The sequence below is a fragment of the Sinocyclocheilus grahami genome, unplaced genomic scaffold (genome assembly GCF_001515645.1).
Source record: "Sinocyclocheilus grahami isolate Dianchi unplaced genomic scaffold, SAMN03320097.WGS_v1.1 scaffold259.1, whole genome shotgun sequence".
Classification (NCBI taxonomy): domain Eukaryota; kingdom Metazoa; phylum Chordata; class Actinopteri; order Cypriniformes; family Cyprinidae; genus Sinocyclocheilus; species Sinocyclocheilus grahami.
The window spans coordinates 85,219-97,944 of NW_015505438.1; the positions used below are offsets into that span (position 1 = coordinate 85,219).

Here is a 12,726-nt window from a genome sequence, read left to right on the forward strand (position 1 = left end):
GATTTGAAATAAAGTTGCATGAGTCATATTAACCAAATTTTTTGAAGTTTGAAAGCTCCAGTCCCTGTTTATTGCAGTTGTATGCAACATAGCAACCTGTTCAACACCAAATTACTCTTGTTGTTTTCCACAGAAGTCATCGTATGAGTTTGGAATGAGAAAATCATGGATTTTGGGTGAACTATTCCTTTCATAAAGAATTCAATTGATGTGCGGTCACCAGGTGTGCACCTGTCGGCATATTTTATAAACGGCTTTGAACATGGCTCATCCAATCCGCTTTTAGAGTTTGAGCTCTATAATACAGATCATTTAATGCTCAACCTGAGACATGGAGGAACGACCTGAATGAGCAGTGATTTGTTTCACTTGACTCGTGATTATTGAATGATCTCTCAGGTCGCTTATACTCGCACATGGCACAATAACCCCCTTTTTCTCCACGGGGTCAGAGAACAGGGTGGCAAAGCCTCTCTTTGTGCCACAAACAGGATTTCTCCTGCATTCTGTAAAGCCGCTTTATGCAGCAGCTCTGCGTGTGTGTGTCCAAAGCTTTGGAGTGATGTGGAAATGTGGAGAGCTAAATGGATCAGGAATCTCTCCAGTACTGTGGCCAGTGACATATGGCCCGGCCCATGACCGGCAGGGCACTGCATGCTTCATTTGTGGTCAAAGAGGGCTATTTACTTTCCTTTTCCAGCTTTTTTTTCCCCCCTGCCAGCTCTTTCCTGTCGTTCTCCATCCGTCTTTTTTTTACTTGAATCCTATCCAGGCTCTCACTCGGCCCCACATCAGCTGTTCTTCCTGCTGCAATGCAGAGGTTTACTGACAGTTTGCTCAGAGTTTGAGCAGAGAGGTTTTGCCGGTTTTTACCTGCTACCAGTCTGATTCACATTTGTGGGCCACATTCAGTAAATACAAATTTCTCTGTAAATTTTTTATAAAAGCTGTTATTCTGTGACTTGATTAATTGAAGGTTTTCTTAATTAACAGACTCCATGATTAACTTATAGTTCTAATTTAAGAAAAAAAAGCATTTTTTTTTACAGCATATTTTTGTCACAAATAATAGGTTTGATTTTTATAATAATTCGTTTTTTAAAATATATTCAAAGTGTTTTTGGATATTAAAACTGGTTGCAACAATTTATTTTAAATTTGTATCCTCATCTTTGTTATCTAGCTAGATAATGTTTTCTTGATATTTTAATCAGCAAAATTTTTAACAGCAATGTTTATCACAGAAAACCGTATGCATTAGTTTGCAAGGTAAAAAAATGTGCACATGATCAACAAACATAAGGGGTCGTTTATTTTTGCACTTTTGTAGTTTCGTTTGGTGTAATTACACACTTACATAAAAAAAGATCACTCAAAGTTCACTTTGAGCTCACTCAAAAATCAAAATTCAGTCAACATTTACTCACCTTCATGTCATTCCAAACCTGTATGACTTGCTTTTGGGGGTTTTCAGAAGAAAGTATGCTACCATTCAAAGGTATTGGATAATATTTATAAGATGTTTTTGAAAGTTTCTTATGCTTATGAAGGCTGTATTTATTTGATCAAAAATACAGTAAATATTTATAATTTAAAATACAATTTTTCTATTTAATATATTTCAAGTGTTATTCCTGAGATGCAAAGCTGAATTTTCAGGAGTCATTCTGTCTTTAGTGTCACGCGATCCTTCAGAAATCATTTTAATATGCTGATTTACTGCTCAAGAAACATTTCTTATTCTGATCAATGTTGAAAACAATTTAAGTGCTGCCTAATATTTTTGTGCAAACCATGATGCATTGTTTTCAGGATTCTTTGATGAAAAGAACAGCATTTATTTCAAATAGAGATCTTTTGAAACATTACGAAACAAATGTCGTTATTGTCACTTTTGATCAATTGAATGCATCCTTGCAAAATAAAAGTATTAATTTATTGGGGGGGAAAAGCGTACTAACCCCAAACTTTTGAAAGGTAGAGTACGTAGGTTTATGCGCCTAGTAGTTTACTGTTTACAGTCAGTTTGATTTTGTCTCTAACCACAGACCTCAGCAGAGATTGTCAACATGGTCTTCAGTTGAGTATCTACGATCGTTCGAGAGCATGTATTCTTCATTGTGTCTTCGACCTTGGATCTGACCTTCTTCTTATCTATATTTCAGCTCTCATGTACCGCAGTAACAGTCGTGTGATTGACTGAATTGCTTTGGCGATGTGCAAGCTGCATGCAAACATGCCTAGAGCTCTCTCTCTCTCTCTTTCTCTTTACTCAGTGCTTCATCAAAATAGCTCCTTGTCCTTCCTTCCCCTCCCCAATCCCTCCATCCTTATTAAGAAAAGAGCAAGAGAGTGATATCAAGAGATGGAGGACTACATTAGTTGTGCGGTGGGTGAGTGGAGTGGCACACAGAAGTCTCTTCCAGCCAGGTCTGGCTCTCTGGGGCATAATGTGTGTATCAGCATCATTTAGCACATACTGTTTAAAGAGTCGGGAAAGGTCATGGCTGCGAGGGGAAGCCTGCGGTGGGAGGGAGAGGGGTGAGGAAGTGAGTTGATGAATGTGTTGAATAAAGAATGCAGTTTGCCGGCTAATGATCTAATGGCTTCGTGGTGTCTGCATACGATGCGTGTCACACACCAGAGCTGCTGTCGCCTGCAAGAAAGCACAGACTGCTGAGAACACCTGCAGCATGTGTGTTGGTTTAGTCTGCTGGTGACCGAACATGAATGTGTGTGTGTTTTGTGTGTCTTCTTTTCCTTAGAGGAAGACGTGGAAAATTTCGAAATGGCAAGCTTGCCTCTGGATACGCAACGAAACATTGAAGCCGACAGCTTTTGGTGCATGAGCAAATTGCTGGATGGGATACAGGTATTTGTTCCACTTGAGGTTTGATTGGTTAGATGGGAGATGTCATAACCATCTTTCTCCAGTGATTTCCATTCAAAAGTAGCCATTCGTTCTAATTATTTTATTTTATTTTTTTTTTTATATATTTTTATATTTTATACTATTTTATTTTAGTTTGCACAAGCAGTTTATCAATCCTAACTATTTAATTTCACCCTTGTCATTGTTTCTTTTTCTTCCTAAAATAATTATCTATGTATTGTTACTCTGACTACTTTATGGAATTTAATTTTTTTTAAATAAAAATTTATATATAAACAAATGTATAATACATGTTATTCATGCCATCATCGTTTTTCTTATTTATTTTTATCTTATTCCTTTTTATTTCTATAACATTTCTAATAATAATAATAGTGATCTTTTTTTATTGTTACTGTTATTTTATTTTATTCAAAGGAGAAAAATTATTATTTTCTTCATCATCATCATCATTTTTTTTATTGGTACTGTTAATATTTATATAATTTCCTATGAACATATATAAATACATTTATACTTAGATTTAATTTCATTCATGTCATTCGTGTCTGTTTTTTTCTTATCTTTCTTATTCTTATCCCTTCTTTCATCTTATTTAATGGAAGCAAAATTATTTTTTTCTTCCTCTTGTTTTTCCTCCTCCTCATAATAATAATAATAATTTTTCGAAAAAATCTTTTTTGTTGGTATACTGTTACTAATATTTGTTATAAGTTTTAAATAATTTTCAAATTTTAATTTCATTTGGTCATCATCATCTTATTCCTTATTTTTATTTCTCTTCTTTATTTCTTAATAATAATGATCCCATACTTCACAAAATTCAATTAAAATACATTATGCACCAGCAGAGCTACTGCCATTAAGACCGTAACGGTAATAGCTTTCTCCAGGCATTATAGACCTTCTTGGTCCATCTGCAGTTCCCTGAGGACAGTATCTCTTCGGTGTCTTTTTATTAAAACTAAACCCTGTAGTGGTCATCCTGTCCTTTTGTTCTTTTCCAAAAGCCAGAGACAAGTTGAATCCAATGCAATAAAAAAAAGACTCTCTGACGGACTGAAAAAAGGCACCGACTTTGTTGTGCTTAAGCCCTAGAGGATAAGACACTTACCCGCCCAGGGGAGAGAGACATAAAAACTTGGAGAGGAAGTTGAAGCTAGGACGTTTAAGCTAGGGGGATTCAGATCTTTGGCTGTGTTCCCTTGAGAACAGCTCCTATGTTAGAGTGAGGCGAGCGTGTGAGCGCACTCATCTGAAGGCGGGAGCAAGGGTCAGATGCAGGCCGCAGTCAGGTTGTCCCGTGGGCCGCTCTGTGTTGTGCTCATTGGCTGAGTGGAGCCAAGCTGAAGGCCAGAACGTGTGCACGGATCAGAACACAGAATGTGTCTTCCCATGCAGTCGTCCCCCTGGGCTGAAAACACGAGCCGCAGCACAGCAGACGGCCACTGGCCCTTAATGACCCTCAAGGGATGAGGAACAGAGATAGAGAGACGGAACAAAATTAGTTACGATGTAACGATAAATTTGACGATATTGTGCCCACAGTTAATCACCTGGTACCAAGCCATGCATCAGAGGTGTCGTTCAGTAACTTGCTTTTTATTTCATTTTATTTTACCATTGTTGTTACTGTTTTCTCTTTCTTCTTTTTTTTTATTATTATTTTTTTTAATTTTACTTTACCATTGTTGGTACTGTTTTCTCTTTATTTTATTTATTTATTTGTTATTTTATTTTATTTTAGTTGTTAGTTTAGTTGTTACTGTTTTCTCTTACTTTTTATTTTATTATTTTATTTACATTTTTGCACAAGCAGTTAATAAACCCTAACTAATTAATTTCACCCTTTTCATTACTGTTTTCCTTTTCTTTTCTTATTTTTCTTTAACTATTTATTTGTTTTTAGTTTTTTTTATATTTAATTTTATTTTTCAACTCTGCTTCTTTTCAACCTTTCACCACACAGCCAACTATTTTTTTTGTAAGCAGTCTATTAATTATAACATTTATTGTTTATTTCAGGTCTCTTAAAAGCATTTTTACAGGTTTAGTTTTAACAATTACCACGTAGAATAAAAATTGCCCTTCCATAACACTGATTGCAGAGCTTTTCGTGTCATGTAGGTCAAAGTGGCGCATGATGCTTATATTGAGCAATTGAAGCTCTTATATAAGTCCTGTGAAAGAGCCTTAGTGAGTTGACAGAATAATTATTCATGTTCTAAATTCTGCCTTTGTTTTTCTCTATCAGGACAACTACACATTTGCCCAGCCTGGGATTCAGATTAAAGTGAAGGCGCTGGAAGAGCTCGTTAGCAGAATAGATGGTAAGATCATGTTGACAAACGCGTCAATTCCTTTCATGCTTCATGAAATTAAAGTAATTGTTTGTGTAAAAATAAGAATTTTGATAATTTGCTTCCTCTTGTTCATTATTTAAAAAAAATCTCAGAACCACTATATACTGAAAAACAAAATTAAGTTTAATAAAAATAAGTTTAATAAAAATGAACATTTTCAAATTAAATTGTGTTTTGGAATTGAACAGACCCTGATCACTGTATGCTTTCATTGTGACAAAAGAGCAACGTAAACATTCTTTCAAATTTCTCATTTTGAGTTCCCACATGTAAAACAATTTGCAACGACATCAGAATGAGTAAATGTTTACAAAATTGTAATATTTAAGTGAAACGGATATTTCAAATGTTTGGGGTAGTTGGTCCTCACCAAGCAAGTTACCTTTGAAGCTAGAAATCACTCTCTTTTTGCACTTTCTTTTTGACATTTCAACAAAGCTGTACTCGTAGATATATATTTTTTTTTTTCACTTGTTGTAGCTGTTGTTCTTTTGAGGAGCATAAAAGTTTTGATAGGTTTCTATGAATAGCCGCTTTTTGCGACACGTCAGGTTTTTTTTAACACCCTCAGAAGCTTCAGCACAAATAACACATCATGACTGTCAGAACAAAATGGCAAAATCTGGAGTCCATCAAATTATCCTATCTTTTTTGCCCTTTGCCCTCCAGAATGATGTGCACTAGTTGTATCGAACCATAAATAGCGGTGCAAAATGTTCAAAACAACAAGGAGCTGTTTTTCTGCCAGGGTGCGATCTTGTTCGTCGCCTTGGAAAAGACTTGTTTTCCCATGGCGTTGGCCGTTTCTGTGTCTTGGAATCACACGTTTCCATTATGCCACTAGTCCGCCTCTGTTTTTTTTTTTTTTCTTTGAGAGTGTTTATACCATCTGGACGCCTCCTCCCCTGTTCAGAGTGATTGGTGTGATAAGCTGAACAGCCCACACTGAAACTCTCGGTGAGAGCCGCCGCGCGCCTCTTTCCCATCCATCAGCATCCACCAGCACCGTGAGCAATAGCAGACCCCACAGTCTCGCCGGGGAGCACAGGAGAGAAATCAATTCCCCATAAGCCTCTGCGATTAGGGTGTGAAGGCAAATGGAAGTGAGCTGAGAGGAGAGATGAATGGAGTGAAGGGAAAACAAATCGCACTTTCAGAAAGACTAGTCAGGAAAATACACTAGCGAGTATCTTGTAGATGTACCAAATGGTGTTTTTAATTAAACGTTGGAATGAGTAAAATGACCGGCGTTCGACTTGATAAATAAGCTTAGCTGTGGATAAGTAGTCATGTGTGAATTATAACGCACTGGTTTTGAATCGATGTTAACTGTTCGCATTCCCTGTTTAACATGTGATAAATTACAGGTACATCTCAAAAAGTTAGAATATCATGAAAAAGGTCAATATTTTTTGTCACTCATTTCAGAAAGTGAAACCCATATATTATATAGATTCATTACACATAGAGTGAAATATTTCAAGCCTTTATTTCTTGAAATGTTGATGATTATGGCTTACAGATCATGAAAACCCAAAATTCAGTGTCTCAGAAAATTAGATTAGTGTGAAAAAGTTCAATATTGGAAAGTCATGGTGTCACACCCTAATCAGCTAATTACCTCAAAACACCTGCAAATGTTTCCTGAGCCTTTAAATGGTCTCTCAGTCTGGTTCAGTAGGCTTAGGGCTGCACGATTTGGAGAAAAAATCTAATTGCGATTTTTCTGATCAAAATTGCGATTTGCAATTTAAAATGCGATTTCATAAAAGAGCTACAGGTTTGTTGTGGTGGTTAACAGCACCAAAGAAAGACCAATCATAATCACAAACTATGCTACACTGTGATACTGTTTATTTAAAACCTCTTAAACATTGTGGCCATTTTTTTTATGAAGTTGTCATGATGCAAACATCTGTCATGACAAATTAAACTAAAGAAAATAACTACATCTTAAAGTTAAATTAACAATTATATATAAAATCTTAAACTTTCAAGAACCCTAACACACTGTAAACAATTCTACATCAGTAAAACACTGACCTTAACCTACATTAAGGTTGAAACAATGACAGCACAAGTTTTGCCATTTAAAGTGCAAAGTACATGAATAATTCTGAGGCCAAAAGGCCTACAAGAAAACCTTCACATTTAGATTGTTACATTTTCACATTGTTCAGGGTAATGTGCTTAAAGATTTTTTGACAAAAAGAGCAGCATATCCACTCTCTCTGGTTTGAGACATGACCGTTGACATGTTACTATATTGCCTGCTGCACTGAAGAGTCTTTCCGACGGTGTGCTTGTGGCAGGAACACACAGGTATCGGCAAGCCAACCTGCTCAACCTGGTAAAGTTAACCTGGTGCTGTTTCCACCAGGTCAGGGGATTCTCTTCTCCATCAATTGCTGGTGCAGTTAAGTAGCCATTTAGCTCTGCTTCCACCACATGATGAAAATTAGGAGGTTCTTCTGTAGACACAGAGGATATCTTGAAATAGCTGCTAAGTGTCTTTGCTTTCACAGATGAGGCTGCTGCTAAATACTGTGACTCTGAGACACGTGATCTTTTCTCCTGTAACATTCAAAAACAGGGCAAGCAAGTTACTTAAGTTTTAACATTTTCAGTACAGAAATGAATGCTCAACACATTTCCTCATAAGTGCCATTTTTCACAACCTTTGGGTTACGAATCCAAATTCTAACCATTAGGCCACAACTGTTAGATTAGTGTCGTCCTGATCTTCAGCGAGTGTCTTTGTCCTCAAAAGGTTAAGAACTGGCTTAAGATAGGAGACACTAACATAATCCTCTCCCGAAAGCACATCTGTAAACTCCTGAAGTGGATGTAGAGCTTTGTGGATGGATTCCAACACCTCTGTCTTGCCATGTCAGCGTTAGATGCCTTGTTTTCTTGTCTGCAGACAGCACATGATTCAAAGCTTTACATTGCTCCAGAACCCTTGCAATCATTTTTTCTTTGGTTCCCCATCTTGTTGGGCACTCTGTAATCAATGAGTGCTCAGGCAGATTCAGCTCTTTTTGGGCTGCAGTCAATGCCATTCTTTTCTTCCAGCTGTAGGAGAACTGACTGACCAGCTTCTTGCAAACGCCTACTGCTCGCTGCACCCTGTCATCTTTCAATGCGTTTTCTGAAAATATACCATTAAAAAAAGGTTAGAATGCAATTATCTCAGTTAGCATTAGTTAAAGGGGTCATATGATGCTGCTAAAAATAACATTATTTTGTGTATTTGGTGTAATGAAATGTGTTTATCCGGTTTAAAGTAAAAAAAACACTATTTTCCACATACTGTACATTATTGTTTCTCCTCTATGCCCCGCCTTCTGAAACGCGTCGATTTTTACAAAGCTCATCGGTCTTAAAAAGCGAGGTGTGCTCTGATTGGCCAGCTATCCAGTGCGTTGTGATTGGCCGACTACCTCAAGCGTGAGACGGAAATGTTACGCCCCTCACCATACTGTGTTGATGCCGTGTCTGGCCGGAGCAACGACACAAAAACATGAAAACCCATTACAAACGAGGCATTTGTTGCATCCAGTGGGGACATAATTACTGATTATAATGACTTATACTGTCGTTTTACGCGTTGCGTTGCATTGCGCCGCGTTAACATAAAACCATGTCTGCATTTGTGATCAGAGAAATGACAAACAACAAGTGCTATTCTACACTGCCCAAAACTCGCGTTTGAATCGTCAGTGGCAAATCCTTTAAATGAAAACGTACTTGCGTGAGTCAGAACTGCCGGCATTTTAGTCAAACGTTACTCTCCCAGGATCAGTAAACAGTCCTCCATAAAATGTACCGGCAATCCACAGCACTAAGTTGATGTATTCCCTCAGCGACCAGCACAGATCAGCTCTAGGCATGACGAAGCGGATATTGTCCTCTTTTGGAAGACCAAACAAAGTAGTTTCGCTTTCACAATGAAAAACACAGCGGCCTATAGTGTGAGCGAAAGCCCCGGCTTAGCGTGAGCTGAGGCCGGGCAAGAGTGAGCTGAGGCGGCAGGGTCGAGAACGGCGGTCCCGGCGGATCCGATGAAGGAGCGGTGAAAGCCGATCCGGCGATCCACAGCACTGAGTTGATGATTCCCTCAGCGACCAGCACAGATCAGCTCTAGGCATGACGAAGCGGATATCGTCCTCTTTTGGAAGGCCAAACAAAGTAGCTTCGCTTACACAACGAAACACACAGCGCCTTCACGACATGGCGGCAGCGGCAACAATACTACAGCGAGAATAAAAGTTACGCCTTCTTTCTTTGCGTGAACATTTGGGTGGCGTTATGCAAATCTTCCCACATAGTGAGGTAGATATGTGGGGGCGTGTTCGAACGAGCTGTTTTAGGTAGGTGTGGCTGACTCTTAACTTTTATAAAGAATATCTCTTTGGATTTGAGACTTTAGTCTTTGCAACTTTACGGATCTTCTTTATGCACCAAGAGCTTGTAACACTCCAAAGAGAAAGGAAAAAATGAAATTGCATCATATGACCCCTTTAATATCTAAGATGTGAATGAGCCTACAATGAACAACATTATTTAGAGTATTTAAGTTCATTTTAATTTATATACACATACTTTACTCCTTATTAATAATTCATATTTGTTCATAAGTTTTTTTAAACTAACAGAAATGTTAAACATGTATAAGTTCATGCAGTAAATTATATTATTAACAAAGCTCAACCAATGCTGTAAAATTATTTATCATTGTTATTACAATATGATTATGTAATGTATATGAATAATTCCCGATTATAAAATGTATATTATACATGGACACTTACCAATAGCAAGATGGAGTCTGTGACCAAAGCACTGCAGCCTGGTCCATCCATTTATTTCCACTGCCCTTATTATGTTGGCTGCATTGTCTGTGGTGATGCACACCTGGCCTTCTTCATTCAGACCCCAGCCAGCTAGAGCATCTTTCAAAGCAGAAGCGATGTTTTCTCCCGTATGGTCAGTGGGAAAGTACGACGTTTGTAAACAACGACTCTTTAATTCAAAATCCTCACATATGAAATGAACAGTGAGACTTTGATATGGTTCAGTCGTCCTGCTCGACCACATGTCAGTTGTCATTGCGTAATATTTCACCTCTTTTAGCTCAGCTTCAACCTTCTTCCTGCACGTATTGTACAGGTTTTGGATGGCTTGAGTAAAGAACGTACGAGAAGGAATGCAATATTTTTTATCGAGCGTTAGGATAAGATTCTTAAAACCATCTTTTGTGACCACGTTAATCGGCACCATATCTTTAGCCAGGCAACTTATGGCGTCTGTTATTTTGCCATACCTTCGTGAAGATTTGTCATAGGGTGTGACACTTTCTAACGCTTGAGCAATTAAAGTTTGCTTGGATGTCAGTCGCGGTGGTTGTGACGAAGTGTGTTCATCGGTGGGCCTTTTGGCCATGCATTCATCATAGATTTGTCTGTGATACTTCTGCAGGTGCTGATACAGGTTGGTTGTGTTACCTCACGAGGTCGACACAGACGTTCGGCAGGTTTTACAAAGTACTTGCCTTTGAAGTACATCAGAACGTCGAAATCCAAAATAATTCCAAACATATGTGGTGCTTTTTCGTTTAGGTACCAAGTCGTCTGCAGGACTTTGCTCTTCTGCAGACACACTTTGTTGGGAAGTTAAACTGCTGCTCTCGCTCGTGCTCATCTTTTCCAGATGGCGTTATTTGCTCGTTCAGTCAATATATCTCCGTTCAGTCAGCACGGGCAGTGTTAAAATGCCCCCTATTGGTTCAACTCTGCATCAAACGTAAAATGCGCATTAAGCAAACTGTCAAAAACTACGTAGATGCTTGTTACCATATTTGATAGTCCTTCATCGAAATAATCGCAGCTCTTGCGATTTGAAAATCAAACCCTCTCAAATCTCGATTTTGGTTTACAAATGATTAATCGTGCAGGCCTAAGTAGGCTACACAATCATGGGGAAGACTGCTGACTTGACAGATGTCCAGAAGACCCTCCACAAGGAGGGTAAGCCACAAAAGTTCATTGCTAAAGAAGCTGGTTGTTCACAGAGTGCTGTATCCAAGCATATTCATAGAACGTTGAGTGGAAGGAAAAAGTGTGGTAGGAAAAAGTGCACCAGCAAGAATTTGAGGGAGCTTCACAAGGAGTGGACTGAGGCTGGCGTCAGCACATTCAGAGCCACTACACACAGACGAATCCTAGACATGGGCTACAAATGTCGCATTCCTCGTGTCAAGCCACTCCTGAACCAGAGACAATGTCAGAAGCGTCTTACCTGGGCTGTGGAGAAAAAGAACTGGACTGTTCCTCAGTGGTCCAAATTACTCTTTTCTGATTAAAGTACATTTTGCATTTCATTTGTAAATCAAGGTCCCAGAGTCTGGAGGAAGAGTGGAGAGGCACAGAAATCATGTTGCTTGAAGTCCAGTGTGAAGTTTCCACAGTCAGTGATGATTTGGGCTGCCATGTCATCTGCTGGTGTTGGTCCACTTTGTTTTCTGAAGTCCACAGTCAATGCAGTCATCTACCAGGAAATGTTTGAGCAGTTCATGCTTCCTTCTGCTGACAAACTTTATGGAGATGCTGATTTCATTTTCCAATATTCTAATTTTCTGAGACACTGAATTTTGGGTTTTCATTATCTGTAAGTAATAATCATCGAAATTTCAAGAAATAAAGGCTTGACATATTTCACTCTGTGTAATTAATCTATATAATATATGGGTTTCACTTTCTGAAATGAGTGACAAAAAATATTGACCTTTTTCATGATATTCTAATTTTTTGAGATGTACCTGTATGTTACATAACATGTTACAGAGTATATTTAGCAGTCCTTAAGGCTGGTATTTATGTGTTTGACATCTATTAGTTATTTTAATAAAGCATACAAATAAGTGCAAAATTATACACTTTTTGTAAAAATGATGGCAATATTGTGAAATATTATGACAACTATTTTAATAAAATGGCAAGTGCTTTTATAAACTATTTTAATATATTTCATATGCTATTATGCAAAGCTGAATTTTCAGCATCATTACTCCAGTGTTCAGTGTCACGTGATCCTTCAGAAATCATTCTGATATGCTGATTTGCGGCTCAAGAACTAATACTATTTTTATGCATTAATTTATGAACCATTATAAAGACTAAAATAATTGAGATGCTGTCCGAAACGTTTGCCGTTTTTATTTTATTTGTTGCACGTATTCACTTTGCAAGTGTCTTTTTATTTTATTATTATTATTAAAACAGTTGTGAATAAAGTAGCATTAGGGCTTATTCAAACCAATACAAAATATCGGAATTTAAATATGTATAAACAAAGTACGAGTACAATGCCTCAATTTGGGATGGCTCTTAACATTTTTTTTTTAACATTTATCTGGAAAGTTTAGTCTTTTTTTTTTTTTTTTTTTTTCTTGGGGGACAAAAAAAAAAA

The 12,726-nt window shown here is 37.7% G+C and overlaps 1 protein-coding gene across 1 annotated transcript in view; it reads left to right on the forward strand.

The window, feature by feature from the left end:
* The window catches only part of tbc1d22b (TBC1 domain family, member 22B), an 82,504-nt gene that overhangs the window by 35,108 nt on the left and 34,670 nt on the right, over positions 1 to 12,726 (forward strand). Inside the window, exons 11-12 of the mRNA XM_016290506.1 lie at positions 2,766 to 2,872; positions 5,148 to 5,223. Of these exons, the coding sequence (XP_016145992.1) occupies positions 2,766 to 2,872; positions 5,148 to 5,223 (183 nt within the window). The remainder of the gene's footprint in view (positions 1 to 2,765; positions 2,873 to 5,147; positions 5,224 to 12,726) is intronic.